The 14,669-nt window shown below is 30.5% G+C and overlaps 1 protein-coding gene across 3 annotated transcripts in view; it reads left to right on the forward strand.

The window, feature by feature from the left end:
* Gls (glutaminase) overlaps positions 1 to 14,669 on the forward strand; it is a 75,016-nt gene that overhangs the window by 28,672 nt on the left and 31,675 nt on the right. For all 3 annotated transcript variants that reach the window (XM_026389025.2, XM_077803056.1, XM_026389026.2), the window contains exons 8-14: positions 4,601 to 4,633; positions 4,721 to 4,779; positions 6,514 to 6,580; positions 7,531 to 7,581; positions 10,865 to 11,041; positions 12,865 to 12,996; positions 14,346 to 14,438. In XM_026389025.2, the coding sequence (XP_026244810.1) occupies positions 4,601 to 4,633; positions 4,721 to 4,779; positions 6,514 to 6,580; positions 7,531 to 7,581; positions 10,865 to 11,041; positions 12,865 to 12,996; positions 14,346 to 14,438 (612 nt within the window). The remainder of the gene's footprint in view (positions 1 to 4,600; positions 4,634 to 4,720; positions 4,780 to 6,513; positions 6,581 to 7,530; positions 7,582 to 10,864; positions 11,042 to 12,864; positions 12,997 to 14,345; positions 14,439 to 14,669) is intronic.

Consider the following 14,669-nt stretch of genomic DNA (forward strand, 5'->3'; position numbering starts at 1 on the left):
CTCTATGGTAGCTACTAACATTAAAGGAATACTTTTTGTTGCAGTCTGTTTTATTTGATGATGTTGATAATGTATGATTGCTTGATTTAAAGAAAAGAATAAAATAAATTTGAAAGGAATATAGATAATGTCTAGGAGAAATAGTAGTATCTTTACTGTAATATTTTATCTTTTCACTGGTAAAAGTTTCACCTAGTTTTAGTTTAAAAGTTAGTCTGATAACTTAAGGGTTAGAGCGGGAAGATGAGGGCAACATACTGCAAAATAATTGTTACACTTTTGTTTTTTTTAAATTTTAGAAATAGAGTAAGATACATTATCTTCCATGTTTATATGACTATTCTAGTGGTAGTTTCCAGTTTTTATCATTTGAAGAACTTTATTTTTCTTAAAAATCAGAAATGTTTTTGAATTTAAAAAATTGAGTTATTTTTCTCTTTAAACAATTTAATCATCTCTATGAAATATCAAGACAAGTTTAGCTAATGTATGTATAATCCTCCATTTGGTCATGATTGGATTTGTGTATTGGCCACATTTTTAGGGAGGTTTGTGACTCTAGAGAGTAATGGATGATATCTTGAACTTGGTTACATTTGGAAGACAAGATTTTATATATATGTGTATATATATAAATTTTTTTTCTTTTAAACTTCAGTTTATGTTAGTGATACTTTTGAGAATAAAATACAAGAGAATTTTACCAACTGAATCCACTATTTTTTTTTATTTTTTGGGCTAATCTATGAAAACACTAGAGCTAGAACAATTTTTTTTTTTTTTTTTTTTTTTACCTGTAACATCTGTTTTTAATTCACCTAGTACTGTTGAACTTTAAAGCATTTTCTGTGGCAAGAGTAAATCAAGCATATTTTATAAAATCATTTTCAGTTATCTCTTTGCCTTTTTCCTCTATGATCTCTAATTTTAGTTGATTTTCACCACCCTACTTTATGAATGTAATCTAGTATATTATAAAATAACTCTGATTAATGTATTGACTTTAGTTGAGCCAATTCTTATATTAAATTTCTGGGAGATGTCTTTGTTAATAGTAATATGAATTAATTGTTGAATACATTGTGAAAAAACAGTGTAAAAAAACCCTCTCCAATATACTATATAATTATTCTCATAGATATTATTGAAGTTCAGTGCCTCTTTATTAAATTTTCACTCATAATTTTCTTTAAAGAATGTAAATTCTGTAAATTGATAGGTATACTTATAGGAAAAATAACTTTGTATAATTTTCTGGTATAAGGATCTGATTACCCTTTTTACACAAACCACATGATTTGCTTTTAAAAGGCATTGATAAATGGATTAGAAATTTTAGTAAATATATATATATATATATATATATATTTAGTAAATATATATATATATATATATATATATATATATATATATATATATATATATATATATTGGGTGGGGTGTGGGTACCAGGGATTGAACTCAGGGGCACTTAACCACTGAACTGTGTCCCCAGCCCTATTTTGTATTTTATTTAGAGACAGGGTCTCACCGAGTTGCTAAGTGCCTTGCTTTTGGTGAGCTGACTTTGAACTTTTGGTCTTCTTGCCTCAGCCTCCTGAGCCCCTGGGATTACAGGTGTGTGCCACAGCACCCAGCCAGTAAATATATTTTGCCCAATTTAAATGTTCCTGCTATATTTACTACAGATTATTGTAACTTTTTCAAAATTAAATTAACACGGTATCTAATAATGCTTGTGTTGTGATCTTCAAACTGGTATAAATATATACCTGATACATGAAGGAAAAAAGTACAAGGATAATTTAAGATAATTAGTTTCCCAATATATTTCCATATGTACCTTTCTTAAAATTAATTTGTCTGTGATCTAGGTGCCATCCTGTTCTCAAAAACAGTCATACTCGTGTGTCCTAAATTTTATTATGGTGCACTGCTTTGGTTTATTAAAAACCTCTTGGATACCACAAGAGGGAACATTTTGAAATACTGAAGTCAGTGGTATTGAGTATGTGAATCAGAGTAATGATTGATACGTCCTATTGTATTTCCAGTTCTTTGTTTCTAATCAAACTGAACGAGGATTTAAATGAATTGTCAGGTAATAGGAGTAGTGTAATTTTTGAGGATAAGTTATTGTGTGAATTCTGTTGTGATGAGGTAGGTGACTTGGTGAGATAATAGGTGTATAAAGAACAAACCTTTTTCTATTTTAGTCTGCTCATGTATTTTAAGCTTGGTTTTTCAACTCACATATCTGTAAAAATTAAAAATAAGGAGGAAATTAGTTCCCATCTTACTTTATCAGTAGAAAATATTGATGTATGAATTAAAAATCAATGACTATTTCAAAGGGGAAAGAAAATACTCAAGAAGAGAACAATCTTGTAAAATAGTATAGATTATTATTGATTCAATTTTTTCCCTTTAACTTTTAACTAAAAGAATTCAAACATATACAACATAAACAGAGTAATATGACCAGCCACATTGTACCTACTCTTAGCTTATGATTATTAGATCCCCCAAATCCTAAGGGTAGGTACATGAAATCTTTCTAAGAGATACAGAGGCATATGTATTTTATTGACTTCAGTTAAATGCAATTTCCAGGGTAGATAATAATGGTAAATGTTAATCAAATGTCTTTACACTTAAGTGGAGCAATTTGGAGGAGAAACATTACTTTAGTCCACATAATCATTCATTATTCTATTTTGCCCTATCTACATACTCTACCCAGGGCATTTTGAGTAGTTTATTAAAAATATTGTATAATGATAGATATTGGTTAATAGTCATTGTTTCTTAAAAACAACATAAAAGCAAACCTTAAGTGTACTTTAACTGAGTAAGCCACAAACTTGACCAAGTATGTGAAATGTGACCACAGTTTAGAATTGAAATGATTTTCTATTAAACATGAGAGCTCAATAAGGAAAACTTGTATTATTTTCATAGTGTACAGTTTAGGTCAGAGAATGAAAGTTCAATATAACTTGTTTACTTTATATTGATTAATTGTATAACCAGTAATTATCCATGTGACATCCCAGTGCAAATGCTGACATCCTTTTCCAATCAAAGAGTTGTTTTTTTTTCTTTTCTTTCTTTCTTTTTTTTTTTTTTTTTGTGCTTTTTCTAAGGTTAAAAAGGTTTTTGTGGCTTAAATGTTGTTACATATTTTACAGCATTAGGACTATGGAATATTTTGACAACTGCAACAGTTCAATGAAGTTGGTAATTTCTTCTTTTAATTATTTTTCATTGAACAGCTTTGGAGTACATTTCTTCATTTAATTTCTGCTATTTTATAAGGAGAGAAAGCTTAAAATATATCAAAGGATGCTTTACAGAAAATATGTAGATAGGGATTACAATCTGACTGTTGCTAAATTACCTTATCTTAAATTTTGTTAATGCCTAATTTTGATGCAATATTGTGGTGTTCTTTCCAATTATTGATTGTGTATATGTGATTGCACTTCTTTCTTATGTAAGTTGATTTGTAGGGTTTCACATATTATCAGCCATACCCTCATCTTCTCGTAAGTGGAGAATGAATCTGGCTTTATTTAATTAAACAGTACTCTGGAACACATTTTCTTCCCATAATAGGTCTTGAAAATATATGTTTTGGATTTTTTGAGGGTAAATATGTTTTAAAAACTAGTTGTCGATTTATTTTATTTTAAGCCTGTTTTAGAAATTAGAGATGTATTGTTTCTCTTGGGTGCATATCACCAATTAATACGTTTGATTTCAGATCTACAACTTACTGCTTTGTAAACTTCGCCGAGGTAAAATGAAACCATTTGGCTACTTGAACTGATCTACATTACATAGGTTTTTCCTAATGACCTAATGACATTTGCAGTAGATAACTGTCAGAAATAGAAGTGATGAAACAATACATCTTCCATACTCTCAATTGGCATAATGTGAAATACAATTATGGCTAATTTTTAGAGACTATGAAATATAATTTTTTAAGTTCAAGTATTATTATAAAAAATGAAAAAAATATTAAGGGTAGAGTTTTTTCCACACTACTAAATGTATCCAGAATGTTTACATATTGTAGAATTATAAGAGATTAGTCAGTTTTGCAACATAACTCATTTTTTCTAACTCAATTAATATTGGTTTAAGGTTTTAAAAAATATAAATAGATTATTCTTAATTGAAATTATTTTGTTTATATATGCTTAAATCTTTTTAAGGTGAAACTTTATTTTAAGTTTTTTAAAATATGAAATTAAATAACATACATTTTATCAGATTATGTACTGTCATGACAGATAAGGGAATTTCAGGATAACTTGTGTATAAAATTCTGTAAATTTGGGTTGAGTAAAGATATACTTAAAATAAAGCATTCCCTTTGTAATTTCGATTTTTTTCTCTCAACATATGGGTGTTAAAGAACATGTAAAAATGTTTAAATATTAAATTACTTTAGAAGTATTTCCTAGTTTTAAAAGTACTAATGCATTGTATTAATTATAATGGTAGCTATTTGAAATTTTATATTATGTTAGCTTGAAACTTAACTCTGGTGGTGTGTATATTAACATATTTATATCTTGTTTCTTCACAGCAAGGAGTAAATAATGCTGAAAAATTTGACTATGTAAGTGCATTATAAAATTCCATTTTCATTCTACATTCTTTATATATTTGTTTTTGGTTACTAATACGTCCTAATTTTGGTTTATAGGTGATGCAGTTTTTGAATAAGATGGCTGGTAATGAATATGTTGGATTCAGTAATGCAACGTGAGTCTGATTTGTGGCTTAGGATTTTATAGTTGGTCAGGCCTCTTTAACAAAATAATCTAGATTATAGAATTTTATTTTTAATACTGCTTTGTTAACTTCTCCTATATACATTATGTTTATGTACAGTAGTATTTTTAGAATTAATGTGCTCTTGATCCTAGGACTTATTTTAGTAAATAAATAATTAAAATTTAATCATAGAAGGAAATACATGATTTCTAAATTATATGACAGGGACATTTAAAAACGATTTAAATGGTTTTAATAAATTTCTTATACATAGCCATAGAATCAGGAAGTACCCCAAGTTTACCTCAAATTACTGGCACTTATTCAATTTTCTCTTTGCCTATAACACCTGTCTCACCTCTTTTATCTCTCTGTGCCTAGCTAATGTTATTTTTACTCCAATTTGTTGTTTTGAAATTTTCAGCCTACAAAAAAGTTGTCATACTTATTGTTATACTTATTCTCTGATTAATATTTTGTCTCCTTTTTTTCTTACTATTTCTTTTTAAATAGTTAAAAATATGTGCATGTTTAGTGTCCCTCTATTTCTGTCACCACTGCTTAAATTCAACTTTCTGCACTTCTCATTTCTTGATATATCACTCATCTTTTCGTTTTTCCAGTTTCCCAAACAGATGTCACAGTGATCTTTGTAGAATATAGATCTAAGTAACTTGTTTGAAAGCCTTCAGGCTCTCTCCCTCTCTCTCTCTCTCTCTGTGTGTGTGTGTGTGTGTGTTTATAATCAGTTATACATGACAGAATGCTCTTTAATTCATTGTAAACAAATGGAGCACAATTTTTTATTTCTCTGGTTGTAAAAGAAGTAGGGTCACACCATTTGTGCAGTCATACATGTACCTATGGTAACGATGTCCATCTCATTCCACCATCTATCCTAGCCCCCATACCCCCTTCCCTCCCACCCCTTTGCCCAATTCAAAGTTCCTCCTCTCATCCCATGCCCCACCCCCCAACCCCTAACACTATGGATTAGCATCCACTTATTAGAGAAAACATTTGGCCTTTGGTTTTTGGAGATTGCCTTACTTCACTTAACATGATATTCTCCAGCTTCAGATTATGTTTTGTGCACAGTCAGGAGTCATTACACTTTTTGGCATTCACTAGTCTTAATAATATGGTCCAATTTCCTTTTCTAGTTTTATGTTTTTCATTCTTCTTCCTATACCACTTCCCAGATACATCAAAATGTTTTCTACTCAATCAAGTTCTGTCTTTTGTACTTTTATAACTTTGTTTTTGCTGCATGGAATTTGCTGCTGCCTAGACTTCCCCCTGAAATCTATTAGTCCTGCAGGAGATCCATTTTATCTGTTCTCTCCGTGAAACTTCTGTGGATTTGCTCAGTTGGAATTAACTATTGTACTCTTAGGAAAAGCCGGATTCTATAATTTTCAGTGTATTTTAATGATGACATGTTTGAGAATTTTAAAATTAGCTTTTTTGTTCATAAAATATGAATTTCAGAAAGGACATGAGTTAATTTCTGTCCTTTTATAGCTGAGAAAACTAAGACTGAAAGATTAGCACTTAAAAGACCTTCTCAAGACCAAATAACGAGCCTGTTGACAGTATTAAAACTAGATAGCTCAAATAGTTCTGAGTCTTAGTTCAGTGTTATTCATACTGTACTTTTCTATACAAAGCAAAGAACATGCATATTTTTACAGAAAGTAAATAAATGTTTTTTTCTTCTAGGTTTCAGTCAGAAAGAGAAAGTGGAGATCGAAATTTTGCAATAGGATACTACTTAAAAGAAAAAAAGGTTTTTAAATTTTTGTTTCTACTTTAGATTTGTTCAATAAAATATGACCACACATGCTAAGAACTCTACAATATTCTTTAAATAAATTCTTATTATTTAAAGTACAGAAGTAGCTGGGTTATGGTAGTAGCCCATGCCTGTAATTCCAGCTATTTGGGAAGACTGAGACAGGATAATCACAAGTTAGAGGCCAGCCTAAGCAACTTAGTGAGATCCTCTCTCAAATTAAAAAATAAAAGAGCCTGGGGATGTAGCTCAGTGGTAGAGAGCCCCTGGGTTCAATACCTAGTGGCTTAAAAAGCAAACAAAGCAAAAAACCAATTTTTTGTAATCAAATTAGTGTTACCAAATTGTTAATGTTATTATTAAATTTTATTTATATTTGGCAGTGTTCAAACATTTGACTAGTTACGTAATGCAAATTCTGCTTGAGGTTTAGACCATTGTTTTAAAGTACATTGCCTGATTAGTTGATTATCCTTGATTATTATTATTATTATTTTTGTGTGGGGGGGAGGGATTGAACTCAAAGGTGCTTAACCACTGAACCACACCCCAGCCCTTTTTTATATCTTATTTAGAGACAGTGTCTTGCTAATGTGCTGAGACTGGCTTTGAACTCAAGATCCTCCTGTCTCAGCCTCCCAAGCTACTGGGATTTCAGGCATGTGTAGCCACGCCTGCTACACTTGAGTTTTAAAGGTTTAAAGTCTTAAGTCTAATAACTTGATTTAAGACTCATCGATCAGTTTATCATTATCAGTTAAACTAGTATCTAGAAATTTATATGATGTTATGTAATGCTACATTGTTTATAGGTTACATACTATTTTGTTCTCAGTTAAAATGAAACTTGTACATTTTAAACTCAATCATGACATATTCCTGTTTTTATATGCATGTTTGTTTTTCTGAGTGTTTATGTTTCTAATTGCCTTTCTGTTTTTCAGTGTTTTCCAGAAGGCACAGACATGGTTGGTATACTAGACTTCTATTTCCAGGTAATTTACTGTGATTATATGAACTGTATGTATAAATAGATGTGACAAGTTTTGTAAATATAACATTTTGCAGGTATCTTTGAAATCTTGATTCTCAGCCATGAAAAATTTCATTTTCCATTGACTTTCCCCCCCAAAAAAAATTCCTCACAAAAGATAGTCTCATGTTAATATCTCCTAAAAATACATGCTTCAGAATGGAATAGGGAAACATTCTTTCAAAAACTTATGAAGTGATATGCAATCTTAGAAATTGTATTCCCTTGGTTGTAAGAAGCTATTTATCAGAATACTCATATCCAGTGATTTAAAATGTCTGTTTTAGCTGACTTGCTGTCTTTCGTAATCTTTGTTACTACCTTGTTCTGGTTTAATTGGTGCTCAAAGAATAATTGTTTAACTCACTTCTGCAGTGTCACAATTAGTTTTTTCTAAGTTAGAGTAGCTCTCAGTATTCATAGGGTAGCAGGGAGCAGAGACCATGCACATAATCTGATGTGGTATGGTCCTCAATTTAGTATAGCCATACTATAATATGAAGCTACATAGTAGACTGTTATTTTTGATATCTAGTTTACCATACTTTACTTTTGAAGGTACTTTAATTTTAACCTTTTAGTGGTTTTATAGAATCTATATTAGGGAAGTTGATAATGTATCAGATTTTTATTTGTTCTTTTTAGATATACAGATCAGTATATTTTGACATATTTATATAAATATGAAGTGCATCTTATTCTAGTCAGGATCCCAGTCTTGTGGTGTTGTGGCGATTCACTATGGTATATTCATATATATTTCCTTTTCTTAGGAAAATTATATCAGATTCATTCCACTTCTTTCCTATTCCTGTTCCCTCTCCCTTCCCTTCTTTCCCCTTTGTCTAATCCACTGAACTTCTATTCTCCACCTCCCCCTTATAGTGTGTTAGCATCTGCATATCAGAGAGAACATTCAACCTTTGGTTTCTTAAGATTAGCTTATTTTGCTTAGCATAATACTGTACAGATCCATCCATTTACCAGCAAAAGTCATAGTCATTCTTTTTTTTTTTTAAATGACTGAGTCATACTCCATTGTGTATATATACCACATTTTTTTTTATATATTCATCTGTTGAAAGGCACCTAGGTTGGTTGCATAGCTTAGCTTTTGTGAATTGAGCTGCTATAAACATTGATGTGGTTGCGTTACTGTAGTATGCTGATCTTAAGTCCTTTGGGTATATACTGAGGAGTAGGATAACTGCGTCAAATGGTGTTTCCACTCCATTTTTTCCTGAGGAATCTCCATACTGCTTTCTGTAGTGATTGTACCAATTTGCAGTCTCACCATCAATGTTTGAGTATACCCTTTTTCCCACATTCTCACCAACATTTATTGGTACATGTATTCTTGATTGTTGCTGTTTTGATGGGAGTGAGATGAAATATCGGTGTAATTTTAATTTGCATTTCTCTAATTGCTAGATTTTGATGGAAGTACAGGTCTTCGTTTGTCATCTGCCCAATGTGAAATGCCATGAATTGAGAATCCAGAAGCAATATAAAATTCAAGGTCTATCTTGACTTTGTTAGTCATATAATTCAGTTTCAGTTACTGGGTCCTCATTTCATTTTCTAACATATTCCTGACCTAAATATATTGAAGATAACATAGGATGATATGGGTGAAATGCCTTTGAAACTTATAAAGTCTTATGTGAAATATAGTATCACTCTTTTCATTTATTTATTTATTTACATGCAGTGCTGAGAATTGAACCTAGTGCCTTACACATGCTAGGCAAGCACTGTACCACTGAGCCACAATCCCAGCCCATTATTTTTATTCTTATCCAATAATCTTTACTTTTATCCCAGCCCATATAAATTTTTTCCATTAGTTAATGTTTCTTTTCCTTTAGAATATGTATTTGATTTTTGGATATTATAGCTTAGGTGCTACTAATCTACTGTGAAATTTCTATACTTAGGGCAAAAATCCAGAGATAATCATAGAAGACTAACTAACTGTTTTAGAAAAGTGATGCATCTGATTAAGTGAACATCCATCAAGTTATCAGGAGAATATTCTTAAATTGGCATTTGTCAAATTAGGGGAATGTCACTTTACAACAAACAATTCCAATTAATACTAAGTATAAATTAGAAAATGATCATTGGAACTTAAATCTTATTTCACTTAGAAAGCCTTTTATAATTAATCAACCTGTAGTTTTTTTTTCTAGGGCAATGTAGTAAGTAGATTTTGTAGTTTTGGAGAAATAGGGAAATTGTGTTAATATTAAAGGGAGAAAGTAAAAGTTGATCAAAAAGTGATTCTCAGAGCTATACAAACTGTGTTCCAATTCACTGTAATTAATTTTATTTCTTGCTGTTTCCAAGCTCCTTTATACTTCTTGTAGATCTTGCAGTATGCCTGAAGAAAGTTTTAGAATTTGAGGATCCAATCTTTTCTTCCTTCTTGTCTTTCCACTTTCTCCCACAATCTTGATTGTTATCATTAAAAAATAAAACATTGAGGAATTTATTATTTTAGTTTTATGGGTAAATTTGGGTTTGATATAATAAACTATTTTTATTAGATTATATTTAAATGCAAAAAAATTGTCCAGGTGTACCTGGCTTTCTCTTTTTTCATTCATCACAATATATCTATCTCCCATAGTAAATATCAAATAAATATAAGTGATCTAAAGATAACATTATAGTTTAGGCTCACAGAGCATTCATGTTAGAGCTCTCACATATTCTTCCTTTTGGTCCTTTGCATGTTGCTGTATAAATGGGGATGTTGAGCTTTCTTGTGTAGATGAAATGTCAGGCAGTTTTGCTTCCCCCCCCCAAAGTAGTAATTTCTCATGTAGAGATTGTTTGTCATAATATTGTTGTATATTGCTTTTTCTTAAAAATGTTAACTTGGCTTATTTTTTCCTATTGTGTTAAAAATAATTATGCTTACATAATCCATTACATAATTAATAGTGAATAGATTTGAATCTTACATAAGACAACAATAAGTCTTAGTGTTTAGGAACAGACCCCTTCTAACCTTGTTCTGCCATTAAAACTCTGAATAACTTTGGGCAAATCAGGATATATCTTAAAGGGGCTAGAACTTTAGTCAGTTAAAATCTTTGGAATATCAATAGGTTACATTAAAGTTATCCCTTTGAAAGAAATATTTCAGAGATGTATGAAATACCAGATAAAATAGATGATCTTAGAAAATAAAAATAGTAATAGCCTAAATATTCAGAATTCTTTTTTGTTTGTTTTAGCTGTGCTCTATAGAAGTGACTTGTGAATCCGCCAGTGTGATGGCTGCAACACTGGCTAACGGTGGTTTCTGCCCAATTACTGGTGAAAGAGTACTGAGTCCTGAAGCAGTTCGAAATACACTGAGTTTGATGCATTCCTGTGGCATGTATGATTTCTCAGGGCAATTTGCTTTCCATGTGAGTAGTTGTTTATTAATTTTCTCCAGCAAGAATCTAGTCTGGAATTTTTTTAAGCAGTTTGAACTTTGCTTCTAAAGCTGTATATTAATTTTTGAAAGAGAGGCTTATTTTCAAGGTTAATTTGTTACAAATTGGTAAGAAATAGAGTTAAAATAGTCTATCAGATGTTCTTAAGAACTTGGAAGTTTAATTTAAAGAACCTCATAGCTTCTGCTTGTAAAGCATTTCTACATTTAAGGTTAGTACAGATTTTCTTTACTTTTATTTGTCATTGTTTAGCATTATAGTGACTGCATTCCAAAAGTTCAAAAGGAATACATAGATGGAACGTTTAACCTCTTTTGTTACAGCCGTAGATGTTTTAAAGGGCTTAAAGTACATTAAAATTAAAGCTTAAAAATATACTCCTTTAAGTTCTATTGTGCATTTGCCAGTGTGAAACATATGGACCTTTCTTATTTCATCTTGCTTATATTATGTCGTAATGCAGTCCTAAAAATTTTTGGGGGAGGGGGAATTTCAAGTATGCAAAATAGAGAAATGGATTTAATGTTACCTATCATTCACTTTCAGTAATTATAAATACATGACTAATCTTGTTTCATCTGTGTACATATCTACTTTCCCATCCTTATCATATTCCAGTATATAAATCCAAATAATAAAGACCCTTAATAAAATATATGAGTACCATTAGGGGGCTGGGGTTGTAGCTCAGTGGTAGAGTACCTGCCTTACATGTGTGAGGCCCTGGGTCAATCCTCAGCACCACATAAAAATAAATAAAGATATTATGTCCCCCCAAAAAGAGTTTTTTTTAAAAATAATAATATTACATATTTAAAAACTTAAATATTACATATAAAAACATTATCTTTAATCAGTATTAAATTTAATATCAAGATATTTAGTTTTCAGATTTCCTGGATTATTTTATATTATGATTATATTATTTTACAATTTGTTTGACTTGGGATGCAAATAATGAACATATATTGTGATTGGTTGTGTGGCCATTTATTTTCTTTTAATCTATAGGTCTCTCCATGATCTCTCTTTTTCTCATTATTTTTGGTTGGGTCATTTATCCTGTACAGCCTTTCTTGGTCTAGATTTTATTCATTACATATGTTCCATTGTGCTTTGTAGTTCCTGTGAATTGTTTTATCCAATTCAGATGGTTTCCATTGGCTTGTTTTATTTGGTTTTGTGCAAGATTATCTCATTGGTATAATTTTATCAAGAAGTGCTTAATGTCTGAATGTTAGTAAGCTATTAATAAATGCTGCACTGATGAAACTAATTTTTCTTTTATCATAATTGTTGTCCAGTTTTTTCATAATGTGGACAAACTTTCTGAAGAGGATTGATTTGAATTACTTTTTATTTCTAAGATCTTCCTCTGAAAGTATACCATAGGAAAATCTTTTAAGAAGATAATAATTTCTCATTATTTTCAGGTTAAACAATGTTTTTGGAAATAACTTTTGATATATAAAGCATACATTTTTATTTTAGAACAATTAAAAAAATCGTGAAGAAGAATAAAATTAAAACCTGTGGATCATAGTTTATATGTAACCACTTTAACTCCTTAGACTATGTCTTTCAAAATTTTTTCTATATTTTACTGTATTCCAAACATTTTTATAGTTTGTCATTTATTTGCTGTATTTACAAACATGTTGATCAATGTTTATCTATGATATTTTAAGTGTTGAAGTTCTCTTGTATGGATATATGCCATATTTTTTTTAAATCAGTTCCTTTATTATTGAACATAACATTTCTTATTTTCAAATGTTTACATGAATTTTTAGGTTGGTCTTCCTGCAAAATCTGGAGTTGCTGGGGGAATTCTTTTAGTTGTCCCCAATGTCATGGGCATGATGTGCTGGTCTCCTCCTCTGGACAAGATGGGCAACAGTGTTAAAGGAATTCACTTCTGTCATGTAAGCATTCTTAATGAAAATAATGACCATACAAGTTAAGCTACCCAGTGATTTTATTTTTTACCTATTTTCCATAGTTTTCACTTTTGGTATTCTGCCTGCCTATGTGACAGTTGCTGGATAGCCATGGAAATACTCACGGAGGAGCTTCAAGTTGCACTACCAGACAGTCCTTTTTAATTATTCTCACAAAAAAATTACATTTGATTGATGCTTATGTTTTAATTTTCTTGGTTATAATTGGTTTTCCAAAACTCAGAAAATATACAGAGAAGTAGTTTAAAACCAAAGATTTTAATTAAAATTTATTGTATCATTAATACACATAGATGACTTACTTATTACCTACCTTTCTTTGTTTTTTTTTCAAGAAATAAGCACTGCAAATTAAAATTAAGATAAATTTTTAAAAGTTGTACTACTTTTGATTAGTTCAGTATTTTATTGTCACCTAATTCTCATTATTATTTCATGTTATTATTTTACTTACATATATTACTTTGTAGAGTCCATGTTAAATACAATAATTTTTGGTTTTTATTTGCAGATTTTTTTCTCAATTAAAATTCTGGTTTGTTTTTTAGTCTTTTATATTTTACATGACCTAGAGAATGACCTTGGGTTATATATAAAATTAATTATAATAAATTATAACCAGAATTCTGACATATTTTTATGGTACTTTACAGTTATTTCACTGAAGAATGCTTTCATGTGGCCTCTTATATAAACCCTGTTTTACACAAGATGAAAGTTAGACAATTTGAGTGATTGAGTACTAGGGTCATGCTATAGTAAGAGTGTTTTCAGGACTTGTATCTTTATTCTGATTTCATTTCTCTTCCTTATGCCATGCTTATAGTTAGCATGCATTGTTTGTTTGTTTATGGTATGGGGAGTAAACCAGAGGGCCTCTACCATTGAGTTGTATCCCAATGCTTTTTTTTTTTTGGAGGTAAGATCTCTCTAAATTGCCAATGCTGGCCTCGAACTTGGGATTCTCCTTTCTTAGCCTCCCTACTTGCTGGGATTACAGGCATGTGCCGCCTATGCTACCCAGCTGCAGTGGTGGTTTCTATAAGATCGTAGTTAAGCCGGACAGTATATGTACGGTTTGTTAAAATGTGAATAAACATAGCTAGTGAACAACCAATTTCTTTTTAAAAATTCTTTTTACTTACACATGACAATAGAATCTATTTTGATGTAAACATGGAGTATATCTTATTCTAATTAGGATCCCAGTCTTGTGGATATACACAATGTTGAGATTCACTGTGTTGTAGTCATATATCAACATAGTTATGTCATATTCATTACTTATACCTATTCTGTATAACTCTTTACAGGATCTTGTTTCTCTGTGTAATTTCCATAACTATGACAATTTGAGACACTTTGCAAAAAAACTTGATCCTCGAAGAGAAGGTGGAGATCAGAGGGTAAGCCAAAGTCTTTCTTAGATCATTCTATAATATTCTTTTAAGAAAGAGAAATTGAGATTCGCCTGTTTAAAACTTAAGTTTGTTAGTAGTCTCATGTCTTTCCCAATCACAAATGAATGCAAACAAATTGCTGATGTTTTTATCTTGGATCACTAGTATATAGATATTAAATATTGCTTTCACTATTTAAATTGGAATTCATTAGCCTAAGAGTTGGCTTGTTTTCTG

This window comes from Urocitellus parryii, chromosome 1, assembly GCF_045843805.1.
Source record: "Urocitellus parryii isolate mUroPar1 chromosome 1, mUroPar1.hap1, whole genome shotgun sequence".
Taxonomy (NCBI): Eukaryota; Metazoa; Chordata; class Mammalia; order Rodentia; family Sciuridae; genus Urocitellus; species Urocitellus parryii.